The 17,691-nt window shown below is 37.3% G+C and overlaps 1 protein-coding gene across 3 annotated transcripts in view; it reads right to left on the minus strand.

Moving 5' to 3' along the window:
• ZNF518A (zinc finger protein 518A) overlaps positions 1–17,691 on the minus strand; it is a 45,895-nt gene continuing 28,204 nt past the window's right edge. For all 3 annotated transcript variants that reach the window (XM_043984860.1, XM_043984859.1, XM_043984861.1), the window contains one exon: positions 1–8,547. In XM_043984860.1, the coding sequence (XP_043840795.1) occupies positions 3,862–8,418 (4,557 nt within the window). In that variant the 5' untranslated portion in view covers positions 8,419–8,547 and the 3' untranslated portion in view covers positions 1–3,861. The remainder of the gene's footprint in view (positions 8,548–17,691) is intronic.

A 17,691-nucleotide genomic window follows, 5' to 3' on the forward strand; every position in this document is an offset into this window, starting at 1 on the left:
TGAGAAGTCTTCGCAAATTACAGAAGATCCCTATTTTTCCCAGTTCTATCCTAACATAGCCTGTAAATCCCAGTTATTCTCCATTTGTCCCAATCTTACTCTCTTCCTTAATTACATTTTAGTGGGAGTGAAAACAGGAGACATTCACCAGAAAAGTATAGAATTTTTTAGAGCTGGAAGGCACCTTAAAGACAATTAACTTCAACCTCCACTTCTTACATAAAACTGAGGCCTAGGACAATGACGAATGTCACACAGCTAGTGGCAGAATTATGACAAAACACTAGGACTGTTGACTCCTACATACAGTTCAATCTAACTGTACTCCAACATGGAAATTCCTCCCTACTCTGGTGTGTCTGGAATATACTCTCCTCTCACTTACCATTTTTTGTTCTCTATATAAATCTTGTACCTGTTTATGCCTATCAGTTTTATTTTGCAACCCTAGCATATCACAGCACTTTACACAATTTGGGGCTTTAAAATGCTGTCATAGTTTGAGAATTGATGAACAATACAAATCACTACAACATATTATGACCTATAATAAAACCATCAGACTTTAAAAAAAAAAATTGTTCTATGTTCAAATTGTTCCAAAGGAGAGGTTCTTTTAAAAAAAAAAATGGAGTGGAAAGAAGCCAAAATACACCTGAGGCCCATTCATTGACTAGCAACAGCTATGTAAGAAAGAAGTTAATACCTAAATATGTGTTGGCAAAAGCAAAAATTCTAACTGGAAGATTGTCCTGGAAATGTTTGATTGTACCTGCTCAGTGTGAGCCATAAGGAGAGAGAGAATATAGCAAAAAGGACAAAAGCGGCCCAATGGGATTTTTTTGCTCCAATTGTGAAAGAAACTTATAACAAGATTTCCTAGTGAGAAAAAAATAGTCCAGGCCACAAGAGTAGTGGAGCTCCTAACTACAACTGGCCCAATTAGGCTAATGATGTTTCCCACCTGAAGGACAAATTTTCCTGACTTGGCTACTCTGTAGCCAAAAATCTAAACTTGCCTGAGCAAAGAAGCTTCTGACATTGGAGGGAGTCAGGGTAAGAGTCCAACTGAGGCCAGGGAAGACGATGAACTTATATAAGTGTAGCACCAAAGTGACAGATTTCTTGGATCTCACAACTTTTTGTATTTATTATTTGTATTTATTATCACTCAACCATTTAAGACTTTTATACTGTTATTTTAACAGGAATGTTAACTGGACTGTGCTTTCTTTTACCTCTCCAATTATCTATCACTGGAATAACCCTAAGACAAATCACTTTGGCAGCAGCTACTGGAATGGTAAGCATATTGGCTAGCCTATTAAGAAATAAGGAGCCTTACAAAGTTTGTCCTAGAAAAATAACCCTAGCAAATGGGGATAAAGTCACATACCACTCTGAAATAAATCTCTAATCTTTAGAATAAAATCATACTTTATTATGTATAAGTACTGGCATAAAAGGTTTTAAAAACTAAGTCTTTTAAAATGCACAACATTAAGTTGTCATTAGATATTAATACAGTAGACTAAAATTTTTGTGTAAACACAATTTAAGATAAATTTAAAATTAAAGAGAAAGTCATTACAAAAATTAGCAATGCTTACCATTCTTGAATTAACACCATTACGCATTATGAATATATACTGTACGCTTCCAATTGATTCCATTCGTAGGCTCAATTTAATAAACACAATTGTAACAGGTTTTATTTATATGAAAAATACTTCACTAAGAAAGTAGACAAACTGCACAGAAATAATACAAGTGTCATGTGCATAGCAAGATAGCTTAAAGCATCTACATATGGCTTTCTTTAAAATAAACCTCTTGGGGAAATGGCCCATTTTGGACCTTTTGTTACAGTTGATATATGTAAACTGTTTCACATCTTTTAGGCACTTGCTAACAATAGTGTTCATATCCCTGAAAAACAAATTTACAAAAAAAAAATTAATAAAACTAAAATTTAGACCAAGAAAATAATGCTGGTAAAAGCTCTGTATATATATTTTTTAAATTTTACAACCAGTTTTATTAGTGCATGCCCAGAACTAAAATAAAACAAACTTTTTAGGCCAAAATTTTTCTGTGCAGAGTTTATAGCAAATAAGCCATATACAAAAATATGTACATGTCTAAAATCTTAGTTTTGTACAGAGAAGCCCTGAAGATTTATTCCAATCAATAATAAAAATATATAACACTTATAGTAACCATGTAACAAAAAAATCTTACATTATGTAGTTTTATAGTACAGATGAGCTCCATTATACAAAGACGCAAGAAAAGTCGAACCACATTTGTAAAGCAGAAATTTTATGTCTTTGATTCTTCGGTGCAGCAACTTCATTTTAAGTCTATTATCGAGGAATCCACTAGCAAGCTGTCCTGAGTTCTGCCACTGTTTAAAGTTCCACTACTGCGGTCTCCCTACCTCCCTGACACCAATCAGCTGTTCTGCTTTGGATTTCCAGTCCTCTAAATATGATGAAAGCCACTTCACTGGAGGCATGTGTGAAAAATGAAGGATGATGTTTTGTCGGTCATGAAAATGGGACAGGTTTTTCACCCCAGAGCTCTGAGATTACTGGATTGTTACTGTTTAATTTTTTTTTAATCCAGAAAAACAAATTTTCCCTGAGAAGTGCCTACTTATGGATTTTATATTCAGAAGAAAAACAGCTAGACTGGCAGAGGGCATCTAAATCAGGTAAGCAACAGAGTTCCCTGGAAACTCTGGAAATGTATTTGTCAAAAGAAATCTGCCACCAGCTCTGCCACAAGGTTCTCTACACTTGGACTGTAGAAGAGATGTCCTTGTTTCTGTTCCAGCCTTCATATACAGCTCAATACTAGCCTTTAGATCATCTCTGTATAGTCCCTCTAAAGGTAGTGTCAACCCTCACCCATCACAAGGCGTATCTCAGTAACGTAAACCTTAACAGGAAAAGAAATGCGTGATTTGCTTTACAGATCTATTCAGACATCTCTTGTACAAAATTCAGATACCCAGTGGTATCCCAATTGCAGTGAGTTAACTAAGTCAAACACACTATCCAGTCAATTGATTTCCTTTAGAGGGATCACAGATTACAACTCAAAAGGACCTTAGGGGTCATGATACATACACACACACACACACACACATCCTTCTCATTATAGCAATCTGAAATCCAGTGCGACTTGCCAAAAGTCACACAGACACTAACAGACACTAACTGGCAGAAGAGCTGTCATTGGAGAATGGGATCTGAGTCCAAATCCAGTGCTATTTCTATTGGACCCCACTGCCTTAAGGATTATACTCTTCTCTGTGCCAGAGGTCTCTGAGTAATCTGGACTGAGAATAAGCAGCCTGGAGAGAAGAACCAGGAAGAGAAACTGGAGCTTCTTGGGGGAGACTGGTGCCACATTTAGAGGCGAAATGCTTTCCAGATTTTACGGGACTTATAACAGCCAAAAGCAGTTTTGATGGAGATGTCAACCTCCACTTTGATACATTCCCAAATTATTTCAATATAACTTACTGGGGGGAAAAGATTTACTTTTCAAAATTTTCTTTTTAATTTAACTTTCCAGAACATATTCTTGCAAAAAACAAACCAAAAAAAAAAAGCAAACCAAAAAACCCCCAAGGTACATCTGTGGTATCATTTCAAAATGCATGCATGTTGTGGTTGCATTTTCAAATGCTGCAATTCTGCTTTTCCATTAAAATATAACCAGCTCCAAAAAAAAATTAATATTTAAAAGCTTAACTTCTGGTGCTACACTGAAATAGAAAACATCTGTATATCATAATTTGATTCACTCTTTTAAAGTAATTTTATTTTCTTTTTTAATAATCAAGGTAAATTATTCTAACATATGCCAATCCCGAGTAGCTTCCATTAAATGTCGCTGTCCATGACCCACCCAAGCATCCTGATTGTCAAATACTCTACCACAATACCAGCAGTTAAACTTTGCCTTCAGAGTATTATCAGAGGTAGTTTTCACAATCTGATAATTATTTTTGCTTGTCTTTTTAAGAGTTAATTTTAACACAAATCTTTCCTTCACAGGTTTAAGTACTTTATGCCTCTTGGCAGTAAAGTCATCAGTAATTGCTTTAGAAATATTACAATATGCTGGTTCCAGAAGTGCCTGAATTGTTCTTTTTGACAATGAAACCTTGAGTACATGCCCTTTAAACTTAGCAATAGTTTTCATTACATTTACCACTTCTGGAGAATCTGCATCAGGATGGTTTAAAACCACAACAGGCTGATTTCTTCTAGGGCATTTTACAAGTTGTGTAGAACTGAAAGGAAAAAGTCGCAAAGTCCTAACTGTATCCTTAGGAAACCTTGGTCTGTAAAGGTCAAATGTGTGATGAAAATCTTCAGATTTCGTTTTTCTTTTACTTTTCCTATGCAACATTACTTTTTTTCTACGCCATTCCTGGAAATTCTCTCTACATTTTGGTCCAAAGTTTCTGTTTTTACATGTAATCATAGGTTCAGAAGCGTTATGTCTTATGTGAGTTTTTATTTTTGAAATCTGTCTTCTGGTAGATTTTCCATGACCGAAACCACTCCTAAATGAACCATCTGTCTGACACCTTAATAACTGTGTCTCTGGATGGTTGGTGGTACATACTGTCCCTTGAGGAGGCATGGGGCATATTGCTGTAGAAGTTGCAATAGTTGCATTTGCTGGCATCAATCTATCTGTTAAGAGTAAGGCATCACTAGAAGAGACTGGTTGTTTCTCCTTTGCTGTGGAAGTTTGATTAGACTGTATGATGTCTAACTGTAATGAAGACTCAGAACTGTTTACTGACTGACTGTTAGCAGGGTTCTTAATAATTTTCAGCAGTATTTTTTGCTGTGTTGATGCAGTTTTCTTTGGTTGATGATTTTGATGATCATAAGTGCTACTCTGTAATAAATCAGATGGCCCTTTTTGCGACTTATTGGGAGTCACACATTTTAGGAGAACTGCCTGCCGTCCATCAGGCAACAATGCATAAAGAGATTGTTTCTGTTGAGCTTCACTTGGCTGTTTTACCGAACCCAAAGTATGTGACTTAGTGCCTTGACATCGAGGCTCTGTATTTTGAGAAGAAATTCTATTAACCGAAGACTCTATTGGGTTACCAATGATATATGATCCCTTAAATGACCTGCTACTTTCTGAACTAACTGCCAAATCAGGCCTACTATCACATGTAGAAGGGCAAATTACACTTGTTGGATTATCCTTTTTTAATTCTGCCCTTAAAGGTGTTTTGTCATGCTCCTTAGCTGCAACTCCACCAAACACTTGAGAACTCTCACCTGTGATGTTGGCAACATTTCCAAGCATTCCATTACTTAACCTTAGAATCATTCCAGGTTTCTTGTTTAAAAGGAGAGATGATGGTATACCTTGAGTCATATAAATACCTGGTGGATTAGTTGATGAAAGACTTTTTCCTGAAACAAGTTGTAATCCAGATTTGCTAGCAAGATGCAAAGGTAAAATAAACCCTTTAGGAGATGACTGAACTAAAATTGTTTTTTTTGGTTCAGAATTTATTGGTGGGCTCAGCACATGAAAAGAACCTAGGCCATTAGAATTTCCTGGAGCAGCTTGTATTTTGTCTTTTACAAGCTGCTGAGTTATTATTGTATCAGACTGGGTGTTAACTAATGTGCCAACACCAGCAATTCTGGGTATTTTCTCAAAGTCTCCCAAGTCATTTTGTGTTGACAGTACTTGTTTTTCTTTCCCACAATCTATTTCTGTATTTGTTGTACAGTTGCTGGCACTAAGATCATTTGTATGTACACCAATACCCTCATTAACAGATGAAATGGGTAAAGTGCAAGGGCCTTCTAACCCTTTAAAACATTCAGTTATGTTGCTCTTTCCCTCATTTTCCAAAAGTGGCTCATCATGAAGTTGTATTCCTTTATTTGGTGTCATATCAGAGTCCTTTTCCACACTTGATTTTTCATTCAATACATCTTGTAACAACTGGTTTTCTTCAGGTGACAAAAAATCAGATGCCTGTTCACTCTGTAGTGAGAAAACAGATGTGATTTTAGGCATTGTGAATGAATCAGCAGAAGAGACATCCTCCCAATCTGATTTCTCAGCTATATTCTCTAAGTCTTGATTTATATCAGCATGAGTCTGTGTGTCAATATTTTGTACTGTTTCTAAAATTTCTGTGTCAACTTCACATTGGTTTTTTAAAGGTTCAAAAGTATCTTTAGTGTTTAAAGGGCAGTAAGTTTGACAAATCTTTGATGGAGATGTTTGATGGAGATCTGGATTTGTGCTCCTCCCCACTGATGACAAGACTGGTTCACTTCTTGAACTATATTGGTGTACAGCTGTTTTGCTTGATGAAGATTCATCAGAGTTTTCATGTGCTGTCACTGAAATACTGCATGAGTTATCCAAAATGTCCATTTTTGAGTAATTATGAAAAGGTAATGATCCTTGATTACAGGATGGCATATAGTTGACATCATTAATACTGGAGTTATTCAACATCCCACTAGGTTGTGCTTTTGGTTCAACAGAATTTACTTCAACAGATTCCAAGTTAACTGGATTCTTAACTGTGGCACACAATACCTGAGGAGGGCTTTGAGTAACACAACTTCCCCCTGCTCCAACATTATTACTTATTCTAACTTTAGTGGTCAAATTCAAAGGAGCTGCAGTCGATTCTGAATTTGTTGACAAGTGAGGTGTACTTTTCTCAGCACCTACTGTCTGAGATTTACTCCTAGCTTGAGTCAAGACAGCTTTTTCTTTTTCCGATGGTGAATTCCCTGAAAACAGAGGAGTAGAAAATAATAATGGATTAGATGTGTTAGTGCAAATTGTGTTATTTAAATCAGATGTATGCAGTGTAGCACCTGTAGATAATCCAGTGGTTTCAGCTATATGATGCTGCAAATCAGTAGTGTTGTCCTTTGTTACATCCAGTTGGAGACCTGGAGAACATGAGTTCGGTTTATTGGTAGGTAACAATTTTATAACTATGTGTTGTTTTCCATCTACCATCTTGAACCCCATAAATTTAGCACTATAGTTGGCAGGAACCGATATTTTATTATTTTTCATCATCAGCACTGTGGGTCCATGTATAGCATTCTTTAAAAATCCAAAACCAGAACTTGATCCCTCTTCAGGTCTACTACACTGAGTGGTAGGTAAGAGGTTTCTTGTTTCTGATTCTGACTCATCTTGCTTCTGATTTTGCTTTTCAGTATGTATGACTTCATCCTTTTCTTCATTCATATGTTCCCATATATTATTCTGTTCTTCAGATTTAACTTCAATTTTATTAGTATTTTTAAGCACCTGTGTGTTCTTTTCTACAAAGCTGTCATTTCCACTGTTCTCTTTCTTCTGTCTCCAAAGTGTCTTTCTTGATGTTCCTATTTTGTATCGCCTCAATATAAGCTTAAGTCCAGCTGTAGTCTTTACTATCCTTTTTTCACATTTTTCCTTTTCCAGTTTATCTTTTGCATATAATTGATCGTTGTGCAAAGCTATAACATGTTTTAGAAGTTGGTCCTTCCCAGCGGCACTATAGTTACAATATTGACAACTGAAGGGAAAAGTAGTGGAATGAACAAAGAGATGCTGCTGAAACTCTCCTTTGGTGAAACTTGTATGATGACATTTACTACATTTATAGGGAATCTCATTATGTCTATGAATATGCTGAACAAATGTGCCAACATCCTTGGTGGAGAACTTGCATTTTTCACATTGAAAATTACCATTCACACAATGGTTAACTGTAAAATGCTTCGTTAAGTCTAATAAAGTATAAACATTCTCATCATTACAAATGTCACATTTTACTAAAGTGCTTCGGTGGATAAGTCTGTGTTGTTTAAATGACTGAAAGTCATTTGCAGAAAAACTGCACATCTCACAAGGATATAAAGGTAACTCTCCACAGTGCAAAAGCTGAAAATGTTTCTGCAAATCATTCGGGCTATATCTAATATTGTCTCTACATTTTGTACAGCTGAAATTAAGTATTTTTGCAGACATTTTCATTCCTTCTTCTTCATATCCTATATTGGGTCTATGCCACAAATTACACTCCTCTAAAGAGTTTAAAGGACTTTCATCTACTTTCTCTTTGCCAACAGATTTTCTGGCAGTCTGTGGTTTACTCTCAACTAATTGTCTATATATGTCAACTTCATGCGTCAACAGGGCTTCATCTGGAATACTTATCTTGGGCAAATCAACTTTCACATTTTTCAGTTCATAAGGAAAATTATCTTCTAAAATTTTTGGTTCTTCTGACTCTACAGCATCAATAACTATTATATCTTCCACATCATAATCTTTGTCTAAAGTAGTTGGTTTTTCATCACAAAAAAAATGTTTCTGTTCAGATGGCATGATTTGAAAAACTGATGCTGGTGTCCTCTATTCAGCAAATTCTTGAAGTTATTTATAATTTATGCAGAAAACTAGGATACTGTGCTGAGACATCTTCAAAATTCCAGAATTTTCCTCATTTTAACTTACCTAAAATTAAAGAAAGAATTGAAATTCTCATCACTAAATATATGTGAACTTTGTATTTTAAAACATTACAAAGTAGACACTTTTTAAACAAAATACCTAAGAAAATAGTGAGTCCAACGCCTTCATTTTAAAACTGAAGAAACTATGGTCAAGTAAATAAGGTTTCTAATTCTCTTATCTGCCATTAACTAATCTGACCTCTAAGATTCCTTTACACTCTAAAGACTATGATTTTTAAAGTTGTTACTTCAAAAATTTTTAATAAAACTTTAAATAATTTGGCAAAATAGCCACAACAACTAGGTAAATCTTGATTATGGAAACAACTAATTTCCAATTATGTTTCCAAAATAGGAAGACTTAAGGAAACAAAGGAAGTCACATCAGGATTATGTTCTTTTTGGTGGGTGACGGTCCAGAACTGTGATTTCATCTAGCAGTCTGGGACTCACAATATGGGAAACCCCTGCACTAGCAGAAAGCAGAAACTCTTCAATAACTTCTACTCCTTACATAGACTTTGTATGGGCTCCTAAAAGATTAAGTTATATTACCCATGGTCGCACAACTAATATGTGTAGTTTTCCTGAATTCCAAGGCCATCCCTTCTATCTACTAAACCATGCTACCTCACCTAAATTATTCACAATAAACATCCAGTTTCAGCATTAAAAAACAAACAACTCACTGTCCACTATAAGGGAATGTGTTAGTTCAGGGTGGGGGTGGGCTATTGAGAGGGAGATTGGGAGAGCAACAAGGCAAGCCAAAGCAAACCCTTTGGGAAGATAAAAACCTACCTGAATTATCTTCCATGATTAAAATATTCCCATCCCATCATACCTTCCCCACCAGGGAGTCTGAACAGCTGTCATTATTCAAACCCTACTCTCCACCCCATACTGACTATTCACTTATTCCATTCCCCTTCAATCCAAATTCCCCCCCTCCAAGGTCCCACTCCAAAGTTTCCACGTCTATTCAAAACAAAGTTGTTTTCAGCTTCAACATTTTCCTTTCATTATATCCATCTTTTTGCACTCACTGAGACCTAACTCCCTACTAATGAGCAAGCTTTTCTGGCCCTTTCCAGCACAGAGTGCACTTTCTCATAGCCCAGCCCCTCTTTCCCCACACCAATCACTGGTGCTAGCAGAGGAATTGGAATACTTTTTGCTCTCAATTGCCACTTCTAGGCTCTCCATCTACCTGTCCTCCTTTAAGGTTCAATCATTCAATCCATATTTATCACACAAATAAAATTCTAGTAGCTGTTATCTACAAACCTCCAGGATATTCTCCTTCCTTCCTTCCTTCCTCATTGAGTTACGTACCTGGCTCAAAGTCTTTCTCTTCTCTCCAACTCCTGCCTTGACAATAAGGAACTTTAAGAGACATAATACTGATACTCCCTCAAATACCCTAACCTCCCAATTTCTCAATTTTCCATGACTCCCACCCCACCCTCAACTACTCAAAGATGGGTCATATCAGGGTGATACGATATGAAATTATATATGATGTGCTAGGGCCAACTATATCAGTTCATGAAACAAAAGTTAAATTTTCTGGTTTGGTGTTTTTTGTTGTTGTTGTTGTTTTTGCAGGGCGATAAGGGTTAAGTGACTTGCCCAAGGTTACACAGCTAGTAAGTATCAAGTGTCTGAGATCAGATTTGAACTCAGATCCTCCTGAATCCAGGGCCAGTGCTTTACCCACTGTGCCACCTAGCTGCCCCTAAATTTTCATTATAAGCATTTATACCTTAAAAATCAGGAAACCAGGGCTTGATTTACTGTCTAACCTTAACAAAGTAAGAGGGGGGTGTTAATAATGCAGATTAAACTTGAAACTCTATTTGGCGGGGTTTTTTTTCCCTTCAGAGTCACTTGTTAAAACATTTACTAGAACATCTCTGCTCATACCTTTGATCTTGCCATCATCCATAACTATTCCACATCCATGTTTATGAACTCTGAAATTCCTTTATATGATCATAATCTGCCCTCTGCTTTGTATCCCCTAATCCTATTTCTTCATCCTCACTGAAAGCTCCAATCTTTTCACCCCTTAGTTCTATAACAGCCTTCACCGGCTATAAGTCTCTTCCCTTCCTCATCTTGACCCCTTGGTTAAAACAGTTCAGCACTACAATGTACTCTTGTATTATTGGTCTTGCCCTTCCCACCCCCAACCATGGATTATTCCCACCATCCACTATCTTCATTCCTACCCATGTGCAGCTGAATGAAGCTAGGAAAAAAAAAAAAATCACATCATGATGACTGGGTCCCAACTTGGAAATGCAATCTCTTTACACTCTGCCAACTGATTCACTCTCCCATTCACAGCAATGGATTTTCCCAACTTTTTTAAAAAATCACTCCCCAAACCTCCCACAACTCCCTTTCCCCTCACCTTCTCAGCTGAGAATCTTGCCTCATGTTTCAATATAGAAATTGATACCATTAGTAGCAAAAAGCACCCTCTTTTGTCCTGTTTTTCATCTCAGATAATTCAGATGCCTTCACTCTCCTTCAATGTTTTCAAATAAAGTGACCTTTTCCTTGCTAAGGCAAAGCCCTCTCTACCTATACAAGAAATTCCATTCCATCCCATCTTTCTCCAACACTGCCCCTTTAAAAATCCCTACTCTCTCATTAATCTTTAATCTCTCCACCACCTACTGGCTGCTTCCCTACTGCCTACAAACATGCCAATGTCTCCCCTGCCTCCTCAAAAGACTCATTTGATCCATCCATCCTCACTATTGTCCTATATTTCCTCCCTTTCATGGCTAAAGTCTTTAAAAAGGCTACCTATAAGTAGAGTCTTTATTTTCTTTCCTCTCATTCTCTATTCTAAGTCTCTGCAATCTGGCTTCTGATGTCATTATTCAATTGAAATAGCTCTCTCCAAGGTTACCAATGATTTCTTAATTGCTAAAAATTCCCAACTGTCATCATTCTTGACCTCTCTATAGCATCTGACACTGTGGATCACTGGAGTCAACTTAAATAAAAATAGATCCTTACATACTGTAGTTTTAGAAAACTACAAGTTAACATTATCTATGTTGTATTGTATTTTTTTAGTTCTCTTCTTGCCTGTTATGACTGCTTCTTTTCAGTCTTTTTTCAAGGATTGGTAGTACCTGCTAACAATGATGGAATCCCACAAGGATCTGTCCTGGGCCCTCTTCTCTTCTTCAATATTAATTTGCTTGGTGATCTCATAGACTCCCACATATTTGATTATCATCTCTAGTCATTTAAGTCTCAGATCTATTAATCCAACCTTAATCTCTCTCCTAATCTCCAGCCTCTCAAGTGTAAATGCCTACTGGATATTTCTAATTGTATGTCCTATAAAAATCTTAAATTCAACATTATTCCCCCCCCCCAAAAAAAAATCCTCCCTTCTTCCTAACTTCCCTATTACTACTGAAGGTCCTACCATCCTACCAGTCACCCAAGTTTACAACCTAGGCGTCATCCTTGACTCCTTACTCTCATGGTCCCCTATCCCCACATCCAATCAGTTGCCAAGACCTGTTGATTCTACCTTCACATCTCTACTATGTGCCCCTTCTCTCTTCTGACACTATGATGACCCTAGTACAGGACCTTATTACCTTGTGCCTATTCTGCTTGTGGGTCTCCCTGCCTCAAGTTTCTCTCCATGCCAGTCCACTCACCATTCTGCTCTCAAAGCGATCTTCCTAAAGCACCAGTGTAACCAAGCCATGCTGTTCCCCCCAAAACCCCACTCAATAAGCTCCAGGGTTTCCTATTTCCTCCAGGATCAAATATAAAATCCTGTCTCCAGTTTTTAAATCCCTTTATTATCTGATCCCTTTCTATATTTCTAGTCTGCATACTCCCCCCGCCCTCCATGTGATATACCAGTGACACTGACCATCTCCTCTCCTGACTGGTTATTATCACTGGCAGTCACCTCAAGCCTAGAATTCTCTCCCTCATCTGTCTCCTGACCTCCTTCAGGACCCACCTAAAATCCCACCTTAGGCAACATGTCTTTTCCAGTCTTCCTTAATACTGCCTTCCTATCTAAGATTATTTCTTCTTTATTCTCTCTGTATCTTGTTTGTACATAGTTGCTTACATGTTATCTCCCCCATTAAGACTGTTGTTCTCAAGGAGCTCAAGAACTAGGTTTTTTGGTGTTTTGTTTTATTTTTTTTGTTTTGCGGGGCAATGAGGGTTAAGTGATTTGCCCTGGGTCACACAGCTAGTAAGCATCAAGTGTCTGAGGCTGGATTTGAACTCAGGTCTTCCTGAATCGAGGGCTGGTGCTTTATCCATTGTGCCACCTAGCTGTTGTTGTTTTGATGTGTGTGACTTTCTTTGGATTGCCATGGCTTAACACAATGCCTGACATGGAGTAGGTGCTTAATAAATGCTTGTTGACCTGATCTGACTTCACATAAGGTCAAGCTATCTAGAAAATGGCTAGCATGGTGTAAGAAATCCCTGGAGATAATTTATGGGAGAACAAAACAAATGTCACACATGATGAGAAGGTGTGGATAAGTGGAATCAGTACTAATGACAAGTACCCACACTGATGAGATCCTGGGTCCACTGAAATAACTAAAGTACAACACAGATACACATGAGCAGGAGGAACAATTGTCTTCTTCTGACTAGCTTACCTGAAAAATATTAGACAACACAAGAAATTGCTACACCTCATGGAAACCTAACATTTGATAAGTTTTGTATTACCACAAATGAAGAATATTTTTCTATGGATAATCCGCAATGACAATATCAAATAAAAATCAACTGATTTTAGTGCAGTAGAGTAGAATCATTCATTAAGAAAAACAGGCCTTTCTGAGGGAAGCTTATGCAGAATGATTAATCATATGGCTTTAATAATGACTTTGAAAGAAAAGAATTTTAACAAAATGGTTAAGTGAGACAATGACCCTAGAAGCTTCCCTGTACTTTCTCTAAGCATCCAAGAATGGCATGAAATGATGTAATAAAAAACAGGTGGAGGAAAAAGAGAAGAAAACAAGTTACCACTAAGTAATTTTATAGGAAATAAACACCAAAACACAAACAAAAACAATATCCCCCCTCATCAACACTCTCACTGTGCTGGTCCTGTACCCTAAGATATTAGTCTCCACTAAGTGTCTTTAATGGGCCCTGGACTCTCCCCTAACTTTACTATACACATTCCTTAGTGAGTTGAAGTCTATGAACTTGACAAATCCCTGGGGTCAGGACAGAAGAAATATGGAAGAATATATATATAGAGAAGAGGGAGAGGCCCAGAAATATTGGACTTGTAGGGAGCCACTGGTGATTAATGAGTAGAGGGGTGATGCAAGTCAAGACTTGTGCTTTAGGAAAATCATTTTGGTAAGAGGAAGAACTAAAGGAAGAGACTCAAAGCACTTGAGATAGGCTGTGAGGGGATATTCAAAGATTTATGTTTCCCAGAAAAACTCAAAAATGACAACAAAACCTTGAATACTGTATTTCAAAAAAATCATTAAGATTAAAAAAAAAAAAAAACCACATGCAGATAGAGCACCGACCCTGGAGTCAGGAGTACCTGAGTTCAAATCCAGCCTCAGACACTTAACACCTACTAGCTGTGTGACCCTGGACAAATCACTTAACCCCAATTGCCTCACTAAAAAAAGACAACCCCCCCCCACATGCCTACAATTACTGGAAGGGGGTGAAGTAAAGATGAAGGGGATCAAAAACCAGAAAGATACCTCAAGTTTATCTCACCAAGAAACATCAAACTTCAGAAATACAGTGAACAACAAATAATGCAGGCAGGCAAGAGAAAAACTTCATGCCACAGAAAATCAATCAGAATACCAAAAGACTATTTCTTGCTTATTAGAAACCTAGGGAATATTTCAATATGATAATTTGAAATACAAGGGAGATACCAAGCTGTACTCTAAGGTAACATATTCAGCAAAACTGAATTTAGTCATTAATGATTAAAGATGAGTTTCAGCAAAAGGGAGACTACAGAGTGAAAACAACGTGCTCATGATCATCGAGTTGGACAAGGATATTGTTTGCAGGCTTTTTTTTCTTTTTAAAAATTATCATATCAGGGCAGCTAGGTAGCGCAGTGGATAAAGCATCAGCCCTGGAGTCAGGAGGACCTGAGTTCAAATCCGACCTCAGACACTTGACACTTACTAGCTGTATGACCCTGGGCAAGTCACTTAACCCTCACTGCCTCGCCCCCCCCCCAAATATATATATACATATATATATATATACACACACACACACACACACATATATACATACATACATATATATATATATATATATATATATACATACATTCATACACCAAGATTATATGGGGTAAGAACTAAAGAGTAAGAAAAAAAAAAAAAAAACTGGGGGCAGCTAGGTGACACAGTGGATAGAGCACTGACCCTGGAGTCAGGAGTACCTGAGTTCAAATCCTGCCTCAGGCACTTAACACTTACTAGCTGTGTGACCCTGGGCAAGTCACTTAACCCCAATTGCCTCACTAAAAAAACAAACAATCAAAAGAAGGAAGAACTGAATTGATATTTCTAAGGACAAAAAGCCATCCTCTTTCATTAACAAATCAGTATTTAAGGGAATTGGTTAATACAGAGAAAACTTCTCAGACAGGGATAGTAGAAGAGAATACCATGGAATAACTGGTTAAGTACCACCATCTGGCGATGACTCAAGGAAAAATCTATGTTTTTTTTTTCCTCTATTTCCCTGTCTTAAGAGATTCGAAGGAGTTCAGAGAATAGGGTTAAGATCCCAGTTAAAGAAGGAGCTTTCTATGAAAGAGGAATGTTCTGGGGCACCACAGTATATTCTGCCAGGGTGAGAAGGAATAAAGGAGGGGGTAGAGTGGCAACAAGGAGTACTGCAATGACCTTCACAATGGGGAACTAGAAATATCGAGAGGATATTTTTCTCAACAGGAATACTATTTCTTAGGACTCATCCAACTGCATAAGAGAGTGGTTGGATCAACAGAGGTTCATGAAAAATTAACAATCTACAAAAGAAGCCAAAAAACTGAATAAGTACTTCAGAGTCAAAGACAATGGGTTGAAAACCTCTAAAGAATAATAAAGTTTTCTAATAAATTCTTCAAGATCCACAGAAATACCAAAGGAACAGTTTCTAGAACCTCCAGAAAAATAATCAAATAATCAAAAGAATAAATACAAAAAATGAAGGCAGGGTGATCTCACATCAAGACAGAGAGGTGGTGGGGAAAAGGACAAAGCAAGTGGGAGCTGAACCCAATGATGCTAGATACTGAACCCCCCTCAGCAGCACCACACCAGCCTCCCTTCATTAATATTGAGGATGAGGCTCCCCAAGAGAAAATCATTTGAAAAAGAGAAAGAGAATGGATTAGGCTGCATATATAAGGCTCATAAGCAAACACAATAACTCAAGTTTTCAAAAACTTAAGATCAAATAATGTCAAAAGTACAATTTTTGAAAAGAAAGTAAGAAGATGGGGAGGGGTGGGGCAGCTAGGTGGCACAGTGAATAAAGCACTGATCCTGGATTCAGGAAGACCTGAGTTCAAATTTAGCCTCAGACACTTGACACTCAACTAGCTGTGTGACCCTGGGCAAGTCACTTAACTCTCATTGCCATGAAAAAGAAAAAAAAAAGTTGTAAGAAGACTAGAAAGTAATGTGAATAAAACATAAGTTGACCTAAATTAGTATCGTAGTTTATCTTCAGCAACCAGATTTTTAAAAGTGTTTGATTTCTCTGAACCTTCTGTTCACAAGTTACAGTAAAACAAAAGATTTCTGAATGACACAAAAAGTGGGGAATTGTTTCTTTTTTTTTTAATTATTGGGGCTACACTGTACTTCCTAAAATTATTGTTACTTATATATTGATGGCTATTTATAAAATAATGGCTATTGCACCCATTTTGGCAGTATTTATTATTATTATTATATATGAAGTATCAGTAAAGAATTGACCCCGTGGAAGTTAACACAGGCAGAAAAGCCCCAGCACCATGTTGTCTCTCAGAGAGAAACAACATGGCCTACCAACCTACCCTGTTCCTAAGAGCATGCACCAAGCTACAGTGGGTCCAGGAAACCAAGAAGGCCAAGAAGAATGGCGTCCATGGAGTAGTCTTGCTTTTATCCTCTTCAAGAGAGGTGGGTCACCATACATTGATCAAAGCTAATTGGATAGCATCATTCAATTCCATTGTTTGACATGACTTGAGGGTGGTACAAATTAAAATGATCTCTATGATGACATCAGGGCCTAATGAGAGAGACCCTCTCCCCCCCCCCAAAGGCAAAGTCCAGATAAAGTGTGGTATAATCCCATCAGTTCACAGAGCTAAACAAAAGAGTCTATCTCCATTCCTTCTGTTCCCTTGGGCTAACCCTGAAAGATTAAAACTTTCTCAAGAACTGAACTTTCTGAAGTGGGAGGGAGAAAGGGCTAAAACTGATCTGGCCCCCCCCCCAAATCCATTATTAATCATTATTTTCTCACAATCCCCCTTCTGATTCACTGAGAAACGATATTTCCTGAGGAAATGTGGATCAAATTAATATTACAAATATTTTACAAAGGGTTGTTAACTATGGGGCTTATGATGGGCAACAATGTGAAGGAGAAAAAGAAAAAATGAGTGATGCATTGGCAAAACTAAAGGGGGCAGTCCCCTTTAGGAAGTAGGTCTTACAAATGGTGTACGCAACAGGGAAAAGGGGAAACAAAAAGGAAAATGTTCACTTAAGTGCCATTAAAACACGGATTAAATGGAAAGTATTTAACTTAATGTTAAAGAATGAGTAGGCCAAAAAAAAAATCAATAATTTCATTAGAGAATGACAATAAGACAACATATAAAATCTGTGGGATGCAGCCAAAGCTGTATTTAGGGGAAATTTTGTATCTCTAAACTCTTTCATTAATTAAAGACAGTCAATTAACAAGTGTGGCTAGCAACTAAATAACTAGAAAACCAACAAATTACTAGAAACCAACAAATTTAAGCCCCCCCCCAATTAAACACTAAAAGAAAAATTCTGAATATCAAAAGAAAGATGAACAAAAATGAAAGTTGGTGGGGGGT

This window comes from Dromiciops gliroides, chromosome 2, assembly GCF_019393635.1.
Source record: "Dromiciops gliroides isolate mDroGli1 chromosome 2, mDroGli1.pri, whole genome shotgun sequence".
NCBI classification, from domain to species: domain Eukaryota; kingdom Metazoa; phylum Chordata; class Mammalia; order Microbiotheria; family Microbiotheriidae; genus Dromiciops; species Dromiciops gliroides.